This window comes from Oncorhynchus gorbuscha, linkage group LG13 (assembly GCF_021184085.1).
Source record: "Oncorhynchus gorbuscha isolate QuinsamMale2020 ecotype Even-year linkage group LG13, OgorEven_v1.0, whole genome shotgun sequence".
NCBI classification, from domain to species: Eukaryota; Metazoa; Chordata; class Actinopteri; order Salmoniformes; family Salmonidae; genus Oncorhynchus; species Oncorhynchus gorbuscha.
The window spans coordinates 100,421,018-100,438,311 of NC_060185.1; the positions used below are offsets into that span (position 1 = coordinate 100,421,018).

At 45.6% G+C, this 17,294-nt stretch overlaps 1 protein-coding gene across 2 annotated transcripts in view; it reads right to left on the bottom strand.

The window, feature by feature from the left end:
• LOC123994223 (fibroblast growth factor 16-like) overlaps positions 1 to 17,294 on the bottom strand; it is a 56,569-nt gene that overhangs the window by 31,031 nt on the left and 8,244 nt on the right. For both annotated transcript variants that reach the window (XM_046296761.1, XM_046296760.1), the window contains exon 2: positions 13,974 to 14,077. In XM_046296761.1, coding sequence (XP_046152717.1) covers positions 13,974 to 14,077 — 104 coding nt within the window. The remainder of the gene's footprint in view (positions 1 to 13,973; positions 14,078 to 17,294) is intronic.

The following is a 17,294-nucleotide window of genomic DNA, read 5'->3' on the forward strand; positions in this document are numbered from 1 at the left end:
ACCATCTGAATCATTGTACCATCTAAACCACAGAGAATCATTGTACCATCTAAACCACTGAGAATCATTGAACCATCTAAACCACTGAGAATCATTGAACCATCTAAACCAATGAATCATCTAAACCACTGAGAATCATTGAACCATCTAAACCAATGAGAATCATTGAACCATCTAAACCACTGAGAATCATTGAACCATCTAAACCAATGAATCATCTAAACCACTGAGAATCATTGAACCATCTAAACCAATGAGAATCATTGAACCATCTAAACCAATGAGAATCATTGTACCATCTAAACCACTGAGAATCATTGAACCATCTAAACCAATGAACCATCTAAACCACTGAGAATCATTGAACCATCTAAACCAATGAACCATCTAAACCACTGAGAATCATTGAACCATCTAAACCAGAGAATCATTGAACCATCTAAACCACTGAGAATCATTGAACCATCTAAACCAGAGAATCATTGAACCATCTAAACCAGAGAATCATTGAACCATCTAAACCAGAGAATCATTGAACCATCTAAACCAGAGAATCATTGAACCATCTAAACCAGAGAATCATTGAACCATCTAAACCAGAGAATCATTGAACCATCTAAACCAGAGAATCATTGAACCATCTAAACCAGAGAATCATTGAACCATCTAAACCAGAGAATCATTGAACCATTTAAACCAGTGAAATATATTTTCCATAACCTCAATCATTGAACCATTTAAACCACTGAAATATATTTTCCATAACCTCAATCATTGTATTTTCAGTTGTTTGAGTCTGGTGTACAAAAGAAAAAGAACGGGAAGCATAGAAATAGAGCACATAGAACAGACCTATTGTTCCTTAAACTGGCTTTCAATGAGAATGACCGATCTATAACTGACATTTCTGTGTGTATTGGATTGGGTCACCCAGAAATGTGCATATTGCCACTTTAAAGGTTTAATCTGAAATTCGGCTGTATTTAAAAAGTGTCCATCAGGGCCACCTCAGCCTCACAGACACCCTGTGAGCTAACCTGCAAATAGTCCTGACTGTGTATACTTAGTGAACTTGGTCAAATATGTAAATATTTTAACGGAGAAGGTTCCTATCTCGTCCTAACTCAGGGAACGGCTGAGTTATGGGACCTGGGAAGACTTTTGACTATTTCTTAGAAGCCCAGAGTCACGAGAGGTAAACACCACGCCTGTCTCTTCTGCGCTGGTCTAGTTGTTTCTATGACAACCCGTACAACACAGACGTCCTCTATAGCTGCACACGGTATCTTTACTCATCTCTCTTCTGGGTTCCTGCTACAGGTCCACTAAGGATCAATGATATGACCAACCTGATGTAGATATGTAGGTGTAACAACACAGGCTGTTTGGAGATGACTGTTCCCTACGACAATAATGTTTTCTGATGAGGTGCAGGGTGAGGTGAGGTAGGGGGGAGGGGCAGAAAGGGGTGGGGTGAGGTGAGGTGGAGGGGCAGAGAGGGGTGGGGTGAGGGGAGGTGGAGGGGCAGAAAGGGGTGAGGTGAGGTGAGGGGGAGGGGCAGAGAGGGGTGGGGTGAGGTGAGATGGAGGGGCAGAGAGGGGTGAGGAGAGGTGGAGGGGCAGAGAGGGGTGGGGTGAGGTGGAGGGGCAGAGAGGGGTGAGGTGGAGGGGCAGAGAGGGGTGGGGTGAGGTGGAGGGGCAGAGAGGGGTGGGGTGGGGTGAGGTGAGGTGGAGGGGCAGAGAGGGGTGAGGTGGTGAGGGTGAGGTGGAGGGGCAGAGAGGGGTGGGGTGAGGTGAGGTGGAGGGGCAGAGAGGGGTGGGGTGAGGTGAGGTGAGGTGGAGGGGAAGAAAGGGGTGAGGTGAGGTGAGATGGAGGGGCAGAGAGGGGTGAGGTGGAGGGGCAGAGAGGGGTGGGGTGAGGTGAGGTGGAGGGGCAGAGAGGGGCGGGGTGAGGTGAGTAGAGGTGGAGGGGTTGAGGAGAGGGGCGGGGTGAGGTGAAGAGAGGGGGAAGAGGGGAAGAGGAGATGGGTGAGGTGAGTAGAGGTGGAGGGGTAGAGGAGAGATAAGAGGAGAGCATAGAGGAGAATATAGAGAAATTATGAGGAGATTATAGAGGAGAACATAGAGGAGATTATAGAGAGATTCATAGAGGAGATCATAGAGAGATGAGGAGATTATAGAGGAGATTATTGAGGAGATGATAGAGGAGATTATAGATGAGATTACAGAGGAGATTATAGAGAGATTGAGGTGATTATAGATGAGATTACAGAGGAGATTACAGAAGAGAGCATAGAGGAGATTACAGAGGTGATTATAGATGAGATTACAGAAGAGAGCATAGAGGAGATTACAGAGATGATTATAGATGAGATTACAGAAGAGAGCATAGAGGAGATTATAGAAGAGACAGAGTAGATTACAGATGAGATTACAGAGGAGAGCATAGAGGAGAGTTTTGAGGAGATTACAGAGGAGATTATAGAAGAGACAGAGGAGATTATAGAAGAGACAGAGGAGATTATAGAAGAGACAGAGGAGATTATAGAGAGATTAGAGGTGATTATAGATGAGATTACAGAAGAGATCATAGAGGAGATTATAAAGAGCATAGAGGAGATTATAAAGAGCATAGGCGCTGGAGGTATTGAAATAATTTAGCCAAAATTTGTCTATAATAAATAATTGTCCCAAAAATGACATTACTCCTGTCTGAGCTGACATAAATACAATCATTATAAATATACCAGAGAGCGTCGCTTAGCTAAAGAGAATCAATAGCTTCTAAAAATAGCTGTGGATGAAGTTTTATCAGAAGCATTTATAGAAGGCTGTCGCCATGGATACAGTATAATCCATAGAATGATTTGAAGCCTTTTACCCTGACAGTTAGACTCATGGGAACACTAGCAGTGACTGTCAGTCAATGGGAACTGGCATTTTTTGGATTGGATTTCTATGGTTGGATGAGACTGTCAGTTTGCCTTTCACAAATTTCAAAACACAATTGCGATAAAAATGTAGGCCTACTATTTGGAAAGCACAGCTGAAAAGTAAATGCTAATCTGTCTGTGGAAACGAAACAACTTTTGAGCGATTCTGAGCGAACAGCACTGTTTTTCAAAGTACACTCTTAGAGAAAAGGGTTCCAAAGGAGTTATTTGGCTGTCCCCATAGGAGAACCCTTTTGGGTTCCAGGTAGAACCCTTTTTGGTTCCAGGTAGAACCCTTTTGGGTTCCACGTAGAACCCTTTTTGGTTCCAGGTAGAACCCCTTTGGGTTCCACGTAGAACCCTCTGTGGATGACCGTTCAAATCGATGTTTCCCAGTCAGAATTAATAAAAAAAAATCAATATATATTTAGTTCCCGGTTGTTTTGAATGCGGCATTAGAGTTGGGATTATATTCCATTGTTTAGCTAGCTAGCTAAGTGTCTAAACAAAAGACTCCACTATGCAAAGTAACCGTTTACACCTCAGTATCCTGTGTGACAAATAAACATAGATTTGATTTGATATAGCGTGTGTTTAACAGAGACGGTAATGTGAAGAACATCATGACCTGCACCAGAGTCAGATTAGGATAAAGTGTGTTTTAACTAAAGTCAGATTAGGATAAAGTGTGTTTTAACTAAAGTCAGATTAGGATAAAGTGTGTTTTAACTAAAGTCAGATTAGGATAAAGTGTGTTTTAACTAAAGTCAGATTAGGATAAAGTGTGTTTTAACTAAAGTCAGATTAGGATAAAGTGTGTTTTAACTAAAGTCAGATTAGGATAAAGTGTGTTTGAACTAAAGTTAGATTAGGATAAAGTGTGTTTTAACTAAAGTCAGATTAGGATAAGGTGTGTTTTAACTAAAGTCAGATTAGGATTAGATTAGTGTGTTTTAACTACTACTTTCTGCAAACTATTATCACCACTTTTAGTCCTGAAATATTTGGTTGTTTACTACACTACCTTACTCACTCTGTTTAGCACGTGGCCTCACATTTGAATCCTTAATGAGATGTGCGGGGCTAAAGATTAAGAGGCTGTGAACGACGCTGAATGGGTGTAGACAAAGAAGAGCTCTCCAGTAGGTACCAAAATATTCAAGAGCCATTTTACAAATTTATCAAATGTGTCTACATTGGACCGAATCCAGGTGGTGGGTTAAATATATACACCGAGTGGACAAAACATTAAGAACTACCAAACCCCTTTCAAAGGCACTTCAATCTATTGTCTTGCCCATTCACCCTCTGAATGGCACATGTACACAATCCATGTTTCAAGTGTCTCAAGATTTATAAATCCTCCTTTAATCTGTCTCCTCCTCTTCATCTACACTGACTGTCTGTAGTGCATTTAACAAGTGACATCAATAAGGGATCATAGCTTTCACCCGGATTCACCTAGTCAGTCTCTGTTATAGAAAGAGTTCATAATGTTTTGTGCATTCAGTGTATATTATATATCGGCTAGATGTTCTTTACCATTCGGCCATCAGATTAACCAATGCTCCTTATAGGACTCATCACTGCACTCTGTACTCCTCTGTAAACTGGTCATCTCTGTATACCCGTCACAAGACCCACTGGTTGATGCTTATTTATAAAACCCTCTTAGGCCTCACTCCCCCCTATCTGAGATATCTACTGCAGCCCTCATAGGCCTCACTCCCCCCTATCTCCCCCCTACTGCAGCCCTCATCCTCCACATACAACACCTGTTCACTCCCCCCTATCTGAGATATCTACTGCAGCCCTCATCCTCCACATACAACACCTGTTCACTCCCCCCTATCTGAGATATCTACTGCAGCCCTCATCCTCCACATACAACACCTGTTCACTCCCCCTATCTGAGATACCTATCCTCCACATACAACACCTGTTCAGCCCTCATCCTCCACATACAACACCTGTTCACTCCCCCCTATCTGAGATATCTACTGCAGCCCTCATCCTCCACATACAACACCTGTTCACTCCCCCATATCTGAGATATCTACTGCAGCCCTCATCCTCCACATACCACCCCAGTTCTGCCAGTCACATTCTGTTAAAGGTCCCTAAAACACACACATCCCTGGGTCGCTCCTCTTTTCAGTTCGCTGCAGCTAGCGACTGGAACCATCTGCAACCAACACTCAAACTGGACAGTTTTATCTCTTCATTCAAAGACTCAATCATGGACACTCTTACTGACAGTTGTGGCTGCTTTGTGTGATGTATTGTTGTCTTCTTGTCCTTTGTGCTGTTGTCTGTGATGTATTGTTGTCTCTACCTTCTTGTCCTTTGTGCTGTTGTCTGTGATGTATTGTTGTCTTCTTGTCCTTTGTGCTGTTGTCTGTGATGTATTGTTGTCTCTACCTTCTTGTCCTTTGTGCTGTTGTCTGTCCAATAATGTTTGTACCCTATTTTGTGCTGCTACCAAGTTGTGTTTCTGCCATGTTGTCATGTTGTGTTGCTACCATGCTGCCTTGCCATGTTGTTGTTTTAGGTCTCTCTTTATGTAGTGTTGTGTTGTCTCTCTTTATGTAGTGTTGTGTTGTCTCTCTTTATGTAGTGTTGTTGTCTTAAGTCTCTCTTTATGTAGTGTTGTGGTCTCTCTTTATGTAGTGTTGTGTTGTCTCTCTTTATGTAGTGTTGTGGTGTCTCTCTTTATGTAGTGTTGTGTTGTCTCTCTTTATGTAGTGTTGTCTCTATGTAGTGTTGTCTCTCTTTATGTAGTGTTGTCTCTCTTTATGTAGTGTTGTGGTGTCTCTCTTTATGTAGTGTTGTGGTGTCTCTTTATGTAGTGTTGTGTTGTCTCTCTTTATGTAGTGTTGTGGTGTCTCTCTTTATGTAGTGTTGTGTTGTCTCTCTTTATGTAGTGTTGTGTTGTCTCTCTTTATGTAGTGTTGTGTTGTCTCTCTTTATGTAGTGTTGTGTTGTCTCTCTTTATGTAGTGTTGTGTTGTCTTAAGTCTCTCTTTATGTAGTGTTGTGGTCTCTCTTTATGTAGTGTTGTGTTGTCTCTCTTTATGTAGTGTTGTGTTGTCTTAAGTCTCTCTTTATGTAGTGTTGTGGTCTCTCTTTATGTAGTGTTGTGTTGTCTCTCTTTATGTAGTGTTGTGGTGTCTCTCTTTATGTAGTGTTGTGGTGTCTCTCTTTATGTAGTGTTGTGGTCTCTCTTTATGTAGTGTTGTGTAGTCTCTCTTTATGTAGTGTTGTGGTCTCTTTTATGTAGTGTTGTCTCTCTTTATGTAGTGTTGTGTTGTCTCTCTTTAGTGTTGTGTTGTCCTCTCTTTATGTAGTGTTGTGTTGTCTTAAGTCTCTCTTTATGTAGTGTTGTGGTGTCTCTCTTTAGTGTTGTGTTGTCTCTCTTTATGTAGTGTTGTGGTGTCTCTTTTATGTAGTGTTGTGTTGTCTCTCTTTTATGTAGTGTTGTGGTGTCTCTCTTTATGTAGTGTTGTCTCTCTTTATGTAGTGTTGTGTGTTGTCTCTCTTTTATGTAGTGTTGTGGTGTCTCTTTATGTAGTGTTGTGGTGTCTCTCTTTATGTAGTGTTGTGTTGTCTCTCTTTGTAGTGTAGTGTTGTCTCTCTTTATGTAGTGTTGTGTTGTCTCTTTTATGTAGTGTTGTGGTCTCTCTTTATGTAGTGTTGTGTGTTGTCTCTCTTTATGTAGTGTTGTGGTGTCTCTCTTTATGTAGTGTTGTGTTGTCTCTCTTTATGTAGTGTTGTCTCTCTTTATGTAGTGTTGTCTCTCTTTATGTAGTGTTGTCTCTCTTTATGTAGTGTTGTGTTGTCTCTCTTTATGTAGTGTTGTGGTGTCTCTCTTTATGTAGTGTTGTGGTGTCTCTCTTTATGTAGTGTTGTGGTGTCTCTCTTTATGTAGTGTTGTGGTGTCTCTCTTTATGTAGTGTTGTGTTGTCTCTCTTTATGTAGTGTTGTGTTGTCTCTCTTTATGTAGTGTTGTGTTGTCTCTCTTTATGTAGTGTTGTGTTGTCTCTCTTTATGTAGTGTTGTGTTGTCTCTCTTTATGTAGTGTTGTGTTGTCTCTCTTTATGTAGTGTTGTGTTGTCTTAAGTCTCTCTTTATGTAGTGTTGTGTTGTCTCTCTTTATGTAGTGTTGTGGTGTCTCTCTTTATGTAGTGTTGTGGTGTCTCTCTTTATGTAGTGTTGTGGTCTCTCTTTATGTAGTGTTGTCTCTCTTTATGTAGTGTTGTGGTGTCTCTCTTTATGTAGTGTTGTGTTGTCTCTCTTTATGTAGTGTTGTGTTGTCTCTCTTTATGTAGTGTTGTGGTGTCTCTCTTTATGTAGTGTTGTGTTGTCTCTCTTTATGTAGTGTTGTCTCTATGTAGTGTTGTCTCTCTTTATGTAGTGTTGTGGTGTCTCTCTTTATGTAGTGTTGTGGTGTCTCTCTTTATGTAGTGTTGTGTGTCTCTCTTTATGTAGTGTTGTGTTGTCTCTCTTTATGTAGTGTTGTGTTGTCTCTCTTTATGTAGTGTTGTGGTGTCTCTATGTAGTGTTGTGGTTTCTCTATGTAGTGTTGTGGTGTCTCTCTTTATGTAGTGTTGTGGTGTCTCTCTTTATGTAGTGTTGTGTTGTCTCTCTTTATGTAGTGTTGTGTTGTCTCTCTTTATGTAGTGTTGTGTTGTCTCTCTTTATGTAGTGTTGTGGTGTCTCTTTATGTAGTGTTGTGGTTTCTCTATGTAGTGTTGTGGTGTCTCTCTTTATGTAGTGTTGTGGTGTCTCTCTTTATGTAGTGTTGTGTTGTCTCTCTTTATGTAGTGTTGTGTTGTCTCTCTTTATGTAGTGTTGTGTTGTCTCTCTTTATGTAGTGTTGTGGTGTCTCTTTATGTAGTGTTGTGTTGTCTCTCTTTATGTAGTGTTGTGTTGTCTTTTATGTAGTGTTGTGTTGTCTCTCTTTTATGTAGTGTTGTGGTCTCTCTTTATGTAGTGTTGTCTCTCTTTATGTAGTGTTGTGGTGTCTCTCTTTATGTAGTGTTGTGGTGTCTCTCTTTATGTAGTGTTGTGGTGTCTCTCTTTATGTAGTGTTGTGGGTCTCTCTTTATGTAGTGTTGTGGTGTCTCTCTTTATGTAGTGTTGTGGTGTCTCTCTTTATGTAGTGTTGTGTTGTCTCTCTTTATGTAGTGTTGTGTTGTCTCTCTTTATGTAGTGTTGTGTTGTCTCTCTTTATGTAGTGTTGTGGTGTCTCTTTATGTAGTGTTGTGTTGTCTCTCTTTATGTAGTGTTGTGTTGTCTTAAGTCTCTCTTTATGTAGTGTTGTGGTCTCTCTTTATGTAGTGTTGTGTTGTCTCTCTTTATGTAGTGTTGTGGTGTCTCTCTTTATGTAGTGTTGTGGTCTCTCTTTATGTAGTGTTGTCTCTCTTTATGTAGTGTTGTGGTCTCTCTTTATGTAGTGTTGTCCCTCTTTATGTAGTGTTGTGTTGTCTTAAGTCTCTCTTTATGTAGTGTTGTGTTGTCTCTCTTTATGTAGTGTTGTCTCTCTTTATGTAGTGTTGTGGTGTCTCTCTTTATGTAGTGTTGTGGTGTGTTGTGTTGTGTCTCTTTTATGTAGTGTTGTGGTCTCTTTTATGTAGTGTTGTGGTGTCTCTCTTTATGTAGTGTTGTGGTGTCTCTCTTTATGTAGTGTTGTGGTGTCTCTCTTTATGTAGTGTTGTGTTGTCTCTCTTTATGTAGTGTTGTGGTGTCTCTTTATGTAGTGTTGTGGTGTCTCTCTTTATGTAGTGTTGTGTTGTCTCTCTTTATGTAGTGTTGTGGTGTCTCTCTTTATGTAGTGTTGTGTTGTCTCTCTTTATGTAGTGTTGTGTTGTCTCTCTTTATGTAGTGTTGTGTTGTCTCTCTTTATGTAGTGTTGTGTGTCTCTCTTTATGTAGTGTTGTGGTGTCTCTCTTTATGTGTTGTGGTGTCTCTCTTTAGTGTTGTGGTGTCTCTCTTTATGTAGTGTTGTTGTCTGTCTCTCTTTATGTAGTGTTGTGGTGTCTCTCTTTATGTAGTGTTGTGTTGTCTCTCTTTATGTAGTGTTGTGTTGTCTCTCTTTATGTAGTGTTGTGTTGTCTTAAGTCTCTCTTTATGTAGTGTTGTGGTCTCTCTTTATGTAGTGTTGTGTTGTCTCTCTTTATGTAGTGTTGTGGTGTCTCTCTTTATGTAGTGTTGTGGTGTCTCTCTTTATGTAGTGTTGTGGTCTCTCTTTTATGTAGTGTTGTGGTCTCTCTTTATGTAGTGTTGTCTCTCTTTATGTAGTGTTGTCTCTCTTTATGTAGTGTTGTGGTCTCTCTTTATGTAGTGTTGTCCCTCTTTATGTAGTGTTGTGTTGTCTTAAGTCTCTCTTTATGTAGTGTTGTGTTGTCTCTCTTTATGTAGTGTTGTCTCTCTTTATGTAGTGTTGTGGTCTCTCTTTATGTAGTGTTGTCTCTCTTTATGTAGTGTTGTGTTGTCTTAAGTCTCTCTTTATGTTGTGTTGTGTTGTCTCTCTTTATGTAGTGTTGTGGTGTCTCTCTTTATGTAGTGTTGTGTTGTCTCTCTTTATGTAGTGTTGTGGTGTCTCTTTATGTAGTGTTGTGGTGTCTCTCTTTATGTAGTGTTGTGTTGTCTCTCTTTATGTAGTGTTGTGGTGTCTCTCTTTATGTAGTGTTGTGTTGTCTCTCTTTATGTAGTGTTGTGGTGTCTCTCTTTATGTAGTGTTGTGGTGTCTCTCTTTATGTAGTGTTGTGTTGTCTCTCTTTAGTGTTGTGTTGTCTCTCTTTATGTGTGTGTTGTCTCTCTTTATGTAGTGTTGTGTTGTCTCTCTTTATGTAGTGTTGTGTTGTCTCTCTTTATGTAGTGTTGTGTTGTCTCTCTTTATGTAGTGTTGTGTTGTCTCTCTTTATGTAGTGTTGTGGTGTCTCTCTTTATGTAGTGTTGTGTTGTCTCTCTTTATGTAGTGTTGTGTTGTCTTAGGTCTCTCTTTATGTAGTGTTGTGTTGTCTCTCTTTATGTAGTGTAGTGTTGTCTTAGGTCTCTCTTTATGTAGTGTTGTGTTGTCTCTCTTTATGTAGTGTTGTGTTGTCTCTCTTTATGTAGTGTTGTGGTGTCTCTCTTTATGTAGTGTTGTGTTGTCTCTCTTTATGTAGTGTTGTGTTGTCTCTCTTTATGTAGTGTTGTCTCTCTTTATGTAGTGTTGTGGTGTCTCTCTGTTGTGATGTGTTTTGTCCTATTTTTATATTGTATTTTTAATCCCAGGCCCCCGTCCCCACAGGAGGCCTTTTGCCTTTTGGGAGGCCGTCATTGTAAATAAGAATTTATTCTTAAGAGAATTGCCTAGTTCAATAAAGGTCAAATAACAAAACAATAACAAAAAAGTACTCTGGGAAAGACCTCCAATTGATTCTCGAAGTATCCTACCTTCAGATTATTAGTTATAGAGTTATTACTAAAATAACTCAGGTCTTATAGAGTTATTACTGGAGTGGTGCTGTTTACAATAACTGTAGTGGTGCTGTTTACAATAACTGTAGTGGTGCTGTTTACAATAACTGGAGTGGGGCTGTTTACAATAACTGTAGTGGTGCTGTTTACAATAACTGGAGTGGGGCTGTTTACAATAACTGGGTTATACTTTTACGACCTTACAGTACTATACTCTACTGCTGTACTCTACAGTACTATACTCTACTGCTGTACTCTACAGTACTATACTCTACTGCTGTACTCTACAGTACAGTACTCTACTGCTGTACTCTACAGTACTGTACTCTACTGCTGTACTCTACAGTACTATACTCTACTGCTGTACTCTAGTACTATACTCTACTGTGTACTATACTCTCTACTGCTGTACTCTACAGTACTATACTCTACTGCTGTACTCTACAGTACTATACTCTACTGCTGTACTCTACAGTACTATACTCTACTGCTGTACTCTACAGTACTATACTCTACTGCTGTACTCTACAGTACTGTACTCTACTGCTGTACTCTACAGTACTGTACTCTACTGCTGTACTCTACAGTACTATACTCTACTGCTGTACTCTACAGTACTATACAATACCGCTGTACTCTACAGTACTATACTCTACCGTACTATACTCTACAGTACTATACTCTACTGCTGTACTCTACTGCTGTACTCTACAGTACTATACTCTACTGCTGTACTCTACTGCTGTACTCTACTGCTGTACTCTACAGTACTATACTCTACTGATGTACTGTACAGTACTATACTCTACTGCTGTACTCTACAGTACTATACTCTACTGCTGTACTCTACAGTACTATACTCTACTGCTGTACTCTACAGTACTATACTCTACAGTACTATACTCTACAGTACTGTACTCTACAGTACTATACTCTACTGCTGTACTCTACTGCTGTACTCTACAGTACTATACTCTACAGTACTGAACTCTACAGTACTATACTCTACTGCTGTACTCTACTGTACTGTACTCTACTGCTGTACTCTACAGTGCTGTACTCTACTGCTGTACTCTACTGCGGAGGAGAGGAGAGGAGAGGAGAGGAGAGGCGAGGCGAGGCGAGGCGAGGCGAGGCGAGGCGAGGCGAGGAGGAGATAATATGTAGAGGCGGGAAGAGGAGAGGAGAGGAGAGGAGGAGATAATATGTAGAGGCGGGAAGAGGAGAGGAGAGGAGATAGATAATATGTAGAGGCGGGAAGAGGAGAGGAGGAGATAATATGTAGAGGCGGGAAGAGGAGAGGAGAGGAGAGGAGGAGATCATATGTAGAGGCGGGGAGAGGAGAGGAGAGAGAGGAGAGGGAGGGGAGAGGAGAGGAGATAATATGTAGAGGCGGGGAGAGGAGAGGAGAGGAGGAGATAATATGTAGAGGCGGGAAGAGGAGAGGAGAGGAGAGGAGTGGAGATAATATGTAGAGGCGGGAAGAGGAGAGGAGAGGAGGAGATAATATGTAGAGGCGGGAAGAGGAGAGGAGAGGAGAGGAGTGGAGATAATATGTAGAGGCGGGAAGAGGAGAGGAGAGGAGATAATATGTAGAGGCGGGAAGAGGAGAGGAGAGGAGGGGAGGAGATAATATGTAGAGGCGGGAAGAGGAGAGGAGAGGAGATAATATGTAGAGGCGGGAAGAGGAGAGGAGAGGAGGAGATAATATGTAGAGGCGGGAAGAGGAGAGGAGAGGAGGAGATAATATGTAGAGGCGGGAAGAGGAGAGGAGAGGAGATAATATGTAGAGGCGGGAAGAGGAGAGGAGAGGAGATAATATGTAGAGGCGGGAAGAGGAGAGGAGAGGAGATAATATGTAGAGGCGGGAAGAGGAGAGGAGAGGAGATAATATGTAGAGGCGGGAAGAGGAGAGGAGAGGAGGAGATAATATGTAGAGGCGGGAAGAGGAGAGGAGGGTAGAGGAGAGGAGGGTAGAGGAGAGGAGGGTAGAGGAGAGGAGATAATATGTAGAGGCGGGAAGAGGAGAGGAGAGGAGGAGATAATATGTAGAGGCGGGAAGAGGAGAGGAGAGGAGATAATATGTAGAGGCGGGAAGAGGAGAGGAGAGGAGAGGAGAGGAGGAGATAATATGTAGAGGCGGGAAGAGGAGAGGAGAGGAGGAGATAATATGTAGAGGCGAGGAGAGGAGAGGAGATAATATGTAGAGGCGGGAAGAGGAGAGGAGGGTAGAGGAGAGGAGGGTAGAGGAGAGGAGGGTAGAGGAGAGGAGAGGAGGAGATAATATGTAGAGGCGGGAAGAGGAGAGGAGAGGAGGAGATAATATGTAGAGGCGGGAAGAGGAGAGGAGAGGAGGAGATAATATGTAGAGGCGGGAAGAGGAGAGGAGAGGAGGAGATAATATGTAGAGGCGAGGAGAGGAGAGGAGATAATATGTAGAGGCGGGAAGAGGAGAGGAGGGTAGAGGTAGAGGAGAGGAGGGTAGAGGAGAGGAGGGTAGAGGAGAGGAGGGAAGAGGAGAGGAGGGAGGGAGGGAGGAAGAGGAAGGAGGGGAGGGGAGGGAGGGGAGAGGAGAGGAGGAGATAATATGTAGAGGCGGGAAGAGGAGAGGAGAGGAGGGGAGGGGAGAGGAGAGGAGGGGGAGCAGGGGGATGGAGAGGAGAGGAGAGGAGATAATATGTAGAGGCGGGAAGAGGAGAGGAGAGGAGAGGAGTGGAGAGGAGAGGAGAGGAGAGGAGGAGATAATATGTAGAGGCGGGAAGAGGAGAGGAGAGGAGATAATATGTAGAGGCGGGAAGAGGAGAGGAGAGGAGAGGGAGAGGAGAGGAGAGGAGAGGAGAGAGGAGATAATATGTAGAGGCGGGAAGAGGAGAGAGGAGAGGAGAGGAGATAATATGTAGAGGCGGGAAGAGGAGAGGAGAGGAGATAATATGTAGAGGCGGGAAGAGGAGAGGAGAGGAGAGGAGATAATATGTAGAGGCGGGAAGAGGAGAGGAGAGGAGAGGAGATAATATGTAGAGGCGGGAAGAGGAGAGGAGAGGAGAGGAGAAGATAATATGTAGAGGCGGGAAGAGGAGAGGAGAGGAGATAATATGTAGAGGCGGGAAGAGGAGAGGAGAGGAGAGGAGAGGAGAGGAGAGGAGGAGATAATATGTAGAGGCGGGGAGAGGAGAGGAGAGGAGAGGAGATAATATGTAGAGGCGGGAAGAGGAGAGGAGAGGAGGAGATAATATGTAGAGGCGAGGAGAGGAGGGAGAGGAGAGGGAGAGGAGAGGAGGGGAGGGGAGGGGAGGGGAGGGGAGGGAGAGGAGAGGAGAGGAGGGAGATAATATGTAGAGGCGGGAAGAGGAGAGGAGAGGAGAGGAGGGGAGAGGAGGGAGGGGAGGGGAGAGGAGAGGAGAGGAGAGGAGAGGAGAGGAGAGGAGAGGAGAGGAGGGGAGGGGAGAGGAGGAGATAATATGTAGAGGCGGGGAGAGGAGAGGAGAGGAGAGGAGAGGAGAGGAGAGGAGAGGAGAGGAGAGGAGAGGAGAGGAGGAGTGTGTAGAGGGGGGTAGAGGAGAGAGGAGTGTTTAACTTACCGACCCATAGAGCTCTCCTCTCTCGTTCATGCCCAGGTAGAGTCCTGCGTCCACTCCTCTAATACTGACCAGCCCTACAGCCAGACTGATGAACTCTAGGATACCTGGAGAGGACAGAGACAACACCTGTCAGAGATATAGACCAGCCCTACAGCCAGACTGATGAACTCTAGCATACCTGGAGAGGACAGAGACAACACCTGTCAGAGATATAGACCAGCCCTACAGCCAGACTGATGAACTCTAGCATACCTGGAGAGGACAGAGACAACACCTGTCAGAGATATAGACCAGCCCCAGCCAGACTGATGAACTCTAGCATACCTGGAGAGGACAGAGACAACACCTGTCAGAGATATAGACCAGCTCTACAGCCAGACTGATGAACTCTAGCATACCTGGAGAGGACAGAGACAACACCTGTCAGAGATATAGACCAGCTCTACAGCCAGACTGATGAACTCTAGGATACCTGGAGAGGACAGAGACAACACCTGTCAGAGATATAGACCAGCTCTACAGCCAGACTGATGAACTCTAGCATACCTGGAGAGGACAGAGACAACACCTGTCAGAGATATAGACCAGCCCTACAGCCAGACTGATGAACTCTAGGATACCTGGAGAGGACAGAGACAACACCTGTCAGAGATATAGACCAGCCCTACAGCCAGACTGATGAACTCTAGCATACCTGGAGAGGACAGAGACAACACCTGTCAGAGATATAGACCAGCCCTACAGCCAGACTGATGAACTCTAGCATACCTGGAGAGGACAGAGACAACACCTGTCAGAGATATAGACCAGCCCTACAGCCAGACTGATGAACTCTAGCATACCTGGAGAGGACAGAGACAACACCTGTCAGAGATATAGACCAGCTCTACAGCCAGACTGATGAACTCTAGCATACCTGGAGAGGACAGAGACAACACCTGTCAGAGATATAGACCAGCTCTACAGCCAGACTGATGAACTCTAGGATACCTGGAGAGGACAGAGACAACACCTGTCAGAGATATAGACCAGCCCTACAGCCAGACTGATGAACTCTAGCATACCTGGAGAGGACAGAGACAACACCTGTCAGAGATATAGACCAGCTCTACAGCCAGACTGATGAACTCTAGGATACCTGGAGAGGACAGAGACAACACCTGTCAGAGATATAGACCAGCTCTACAGCCAGACTGATGAACTCTAGCATACCTGGAGAGGACAGAGACAACACCTGTCAGAGATATAGACCAGCCCTACAGCCAGACTGATGAACTCCACGATAGAGAGGACAGAGACAACACGTTACACCATACATACTAGATTTGGCCAATATACCATTTATACCTTATACCGTTTATACCATATACCGTATACCGGGGAATTTCAAAATACCGACTGTATCATTTTCAATATCGTAAAATAAAATAAAGAAGAGCAATGCTTAGAACTAGAAGTTATACGGATTTAATCCGTGTTGGGGTTCGGGAGGTGATCACTGAGTAGGCCGGGAGGTGATCACTGAGTAGGCCGAGAGGTGATCACTGAGTAGGCCGGGAGGTGATCACGGAGTAGGCCGGGAGGTGATCACGGAGTAGGCCGGGAGGTGATCACGGAGTAGGCCGGGAGGTGTACCTGGCTCAGGGCTAGCTTCGTGGCTGGGTCACTCGGTGGCAGCTGGCTCAGGGCTAGCTTCGTGGCTGGGTCACTCGGTGGCAGCTGGCTCTCAGGGCTAGCTTCGTGGCTGGGTCACTCGGCTGGCAGCTGGCTCAGGGCTAGCTTCGTGGCTGGGTCACTCGGCTGGCAGCTGGCTCAGGGCTAGCTTCGTGGCTGGGTCACTCGGCTGGCAGCTGGCTCAGGGCTAGCTTCATGGCTGGGTCACTCGGTGGGAGCTGGCTCAGGGCTAGCTATGTGGCTGGGTCACTCGGTGGCAGCTGGCTCAGGGCTAGCTATGTGGCTGGGTCACTCGGTGACAGCTGGCTCAGGGCTAGCTTCGTGGCTGGGTCACTCGGTGGCAGCTGGCTCAGGGCTAGCTTCGTGGCTGGGTCACTCGGTGGCAGCTGGCTCAGGGCTAGCTATGTGGCTGGGTCACTCGGTGGCAGCTGGCTCAGGGCTAGCTTCGTGGCTGGGTCACTCGGTGGCAGCTGGCTCAGGGCTAGCTTCGTGGCTGGGTCACTCGGTGGCAGCTGGCTCAGGGCTAGCTTCGTGGCTGGGTCACTCGGAGGCAGCTGGCTCAGGGCTAGCTTCGTGGCTGGGTCACTCGGTGGCAGCTGGCTCAGGGCTAGCTTCGTGGCTGGGTCACTCGGTGGCAGCTGGCTCAGGGCTAGCTTCGTGGCTGGGTCACTCGGTGGCAGCTGGCTCAGGGCTAGCTTCGTGGCTGGGTCACTCGGTGGAAGCTGGCTCAGGGCTAGCTTCGTGGCTGGGTCACTCGGTGGCAGCTGGCTCAGGGCTAGCTTCGTGGCTGGGTCACTCGGTGGCAGCTGGCTCAGGGCTAGCTTCGTGGCTGGGTCACTCGGTGGCAGCTGGCTCAGGGCTAGCTTCGTGGCTGGGTCACTCGGTGGCAGCTGGCTCAGGGCTAGCTTCGTGGCTGGGTCACTCGGTGGCAGCTGGCTCAGGGCTAGCTTCGTGGCTGGGTCACTCGGTGGCAGCTGGCTCAGGGCTAGCTTCGTGGCTGGGTCACTCGGTGGCAGCTGGCTCAGGGCTAGCTTCGTGGCTGGGTCACTCGGTGGCAGCTGGCTCAGGGCTAGCTTCGTGGCTGGGTCACTCGGTGGCAGCTGGCTCAGGGCTAGCTTCGTGGCTGGGACACTGTGGCAGCTGGCTCAGGGCTAGCTTCGTGGCTGGGTCACTCGGTGGCAGCTGGCTCAGGGCTAGCTTCGTGGCTGGGTCACTCGGTGGCAGCTGGCTCAGGGCTAGCTTCGTGGCTGGGTCACTCGGTGGCAGCTGGCTCAGGGCTAGCTTCGTGGCTGGGTCACTCGGTGGCAGCTGGCTCAGGGCTAGCTTCGTGGCTGGGACACTCTGTGGCAGCTGGCTCAGGGCTAGCTTCGTGGCTGGGTCACTCGGTGGCAGCTGGCTCAGGGCTAGCTTCGTGGCTGGGTCACTCGGTGGCAGCTGGCTCAGGGCTAGCTTCGTGGCTGGGTCACTCGGTGGCAGCTGGCTCAGGGCTAGCTTCGTGGCTGGGTCACTCGGTGGCAGCTGGCTCAGGGCTAGCTTCGTGGCTGGGTCACTCGGTGACAGCTGGCTCAGGGCTAGCTTCGTGGCTGGGTCACTCTGTGGCAGCTGGCTCAGGGCTAGCTTCGTGGCTGGGTCACTCGGTGACAGCTG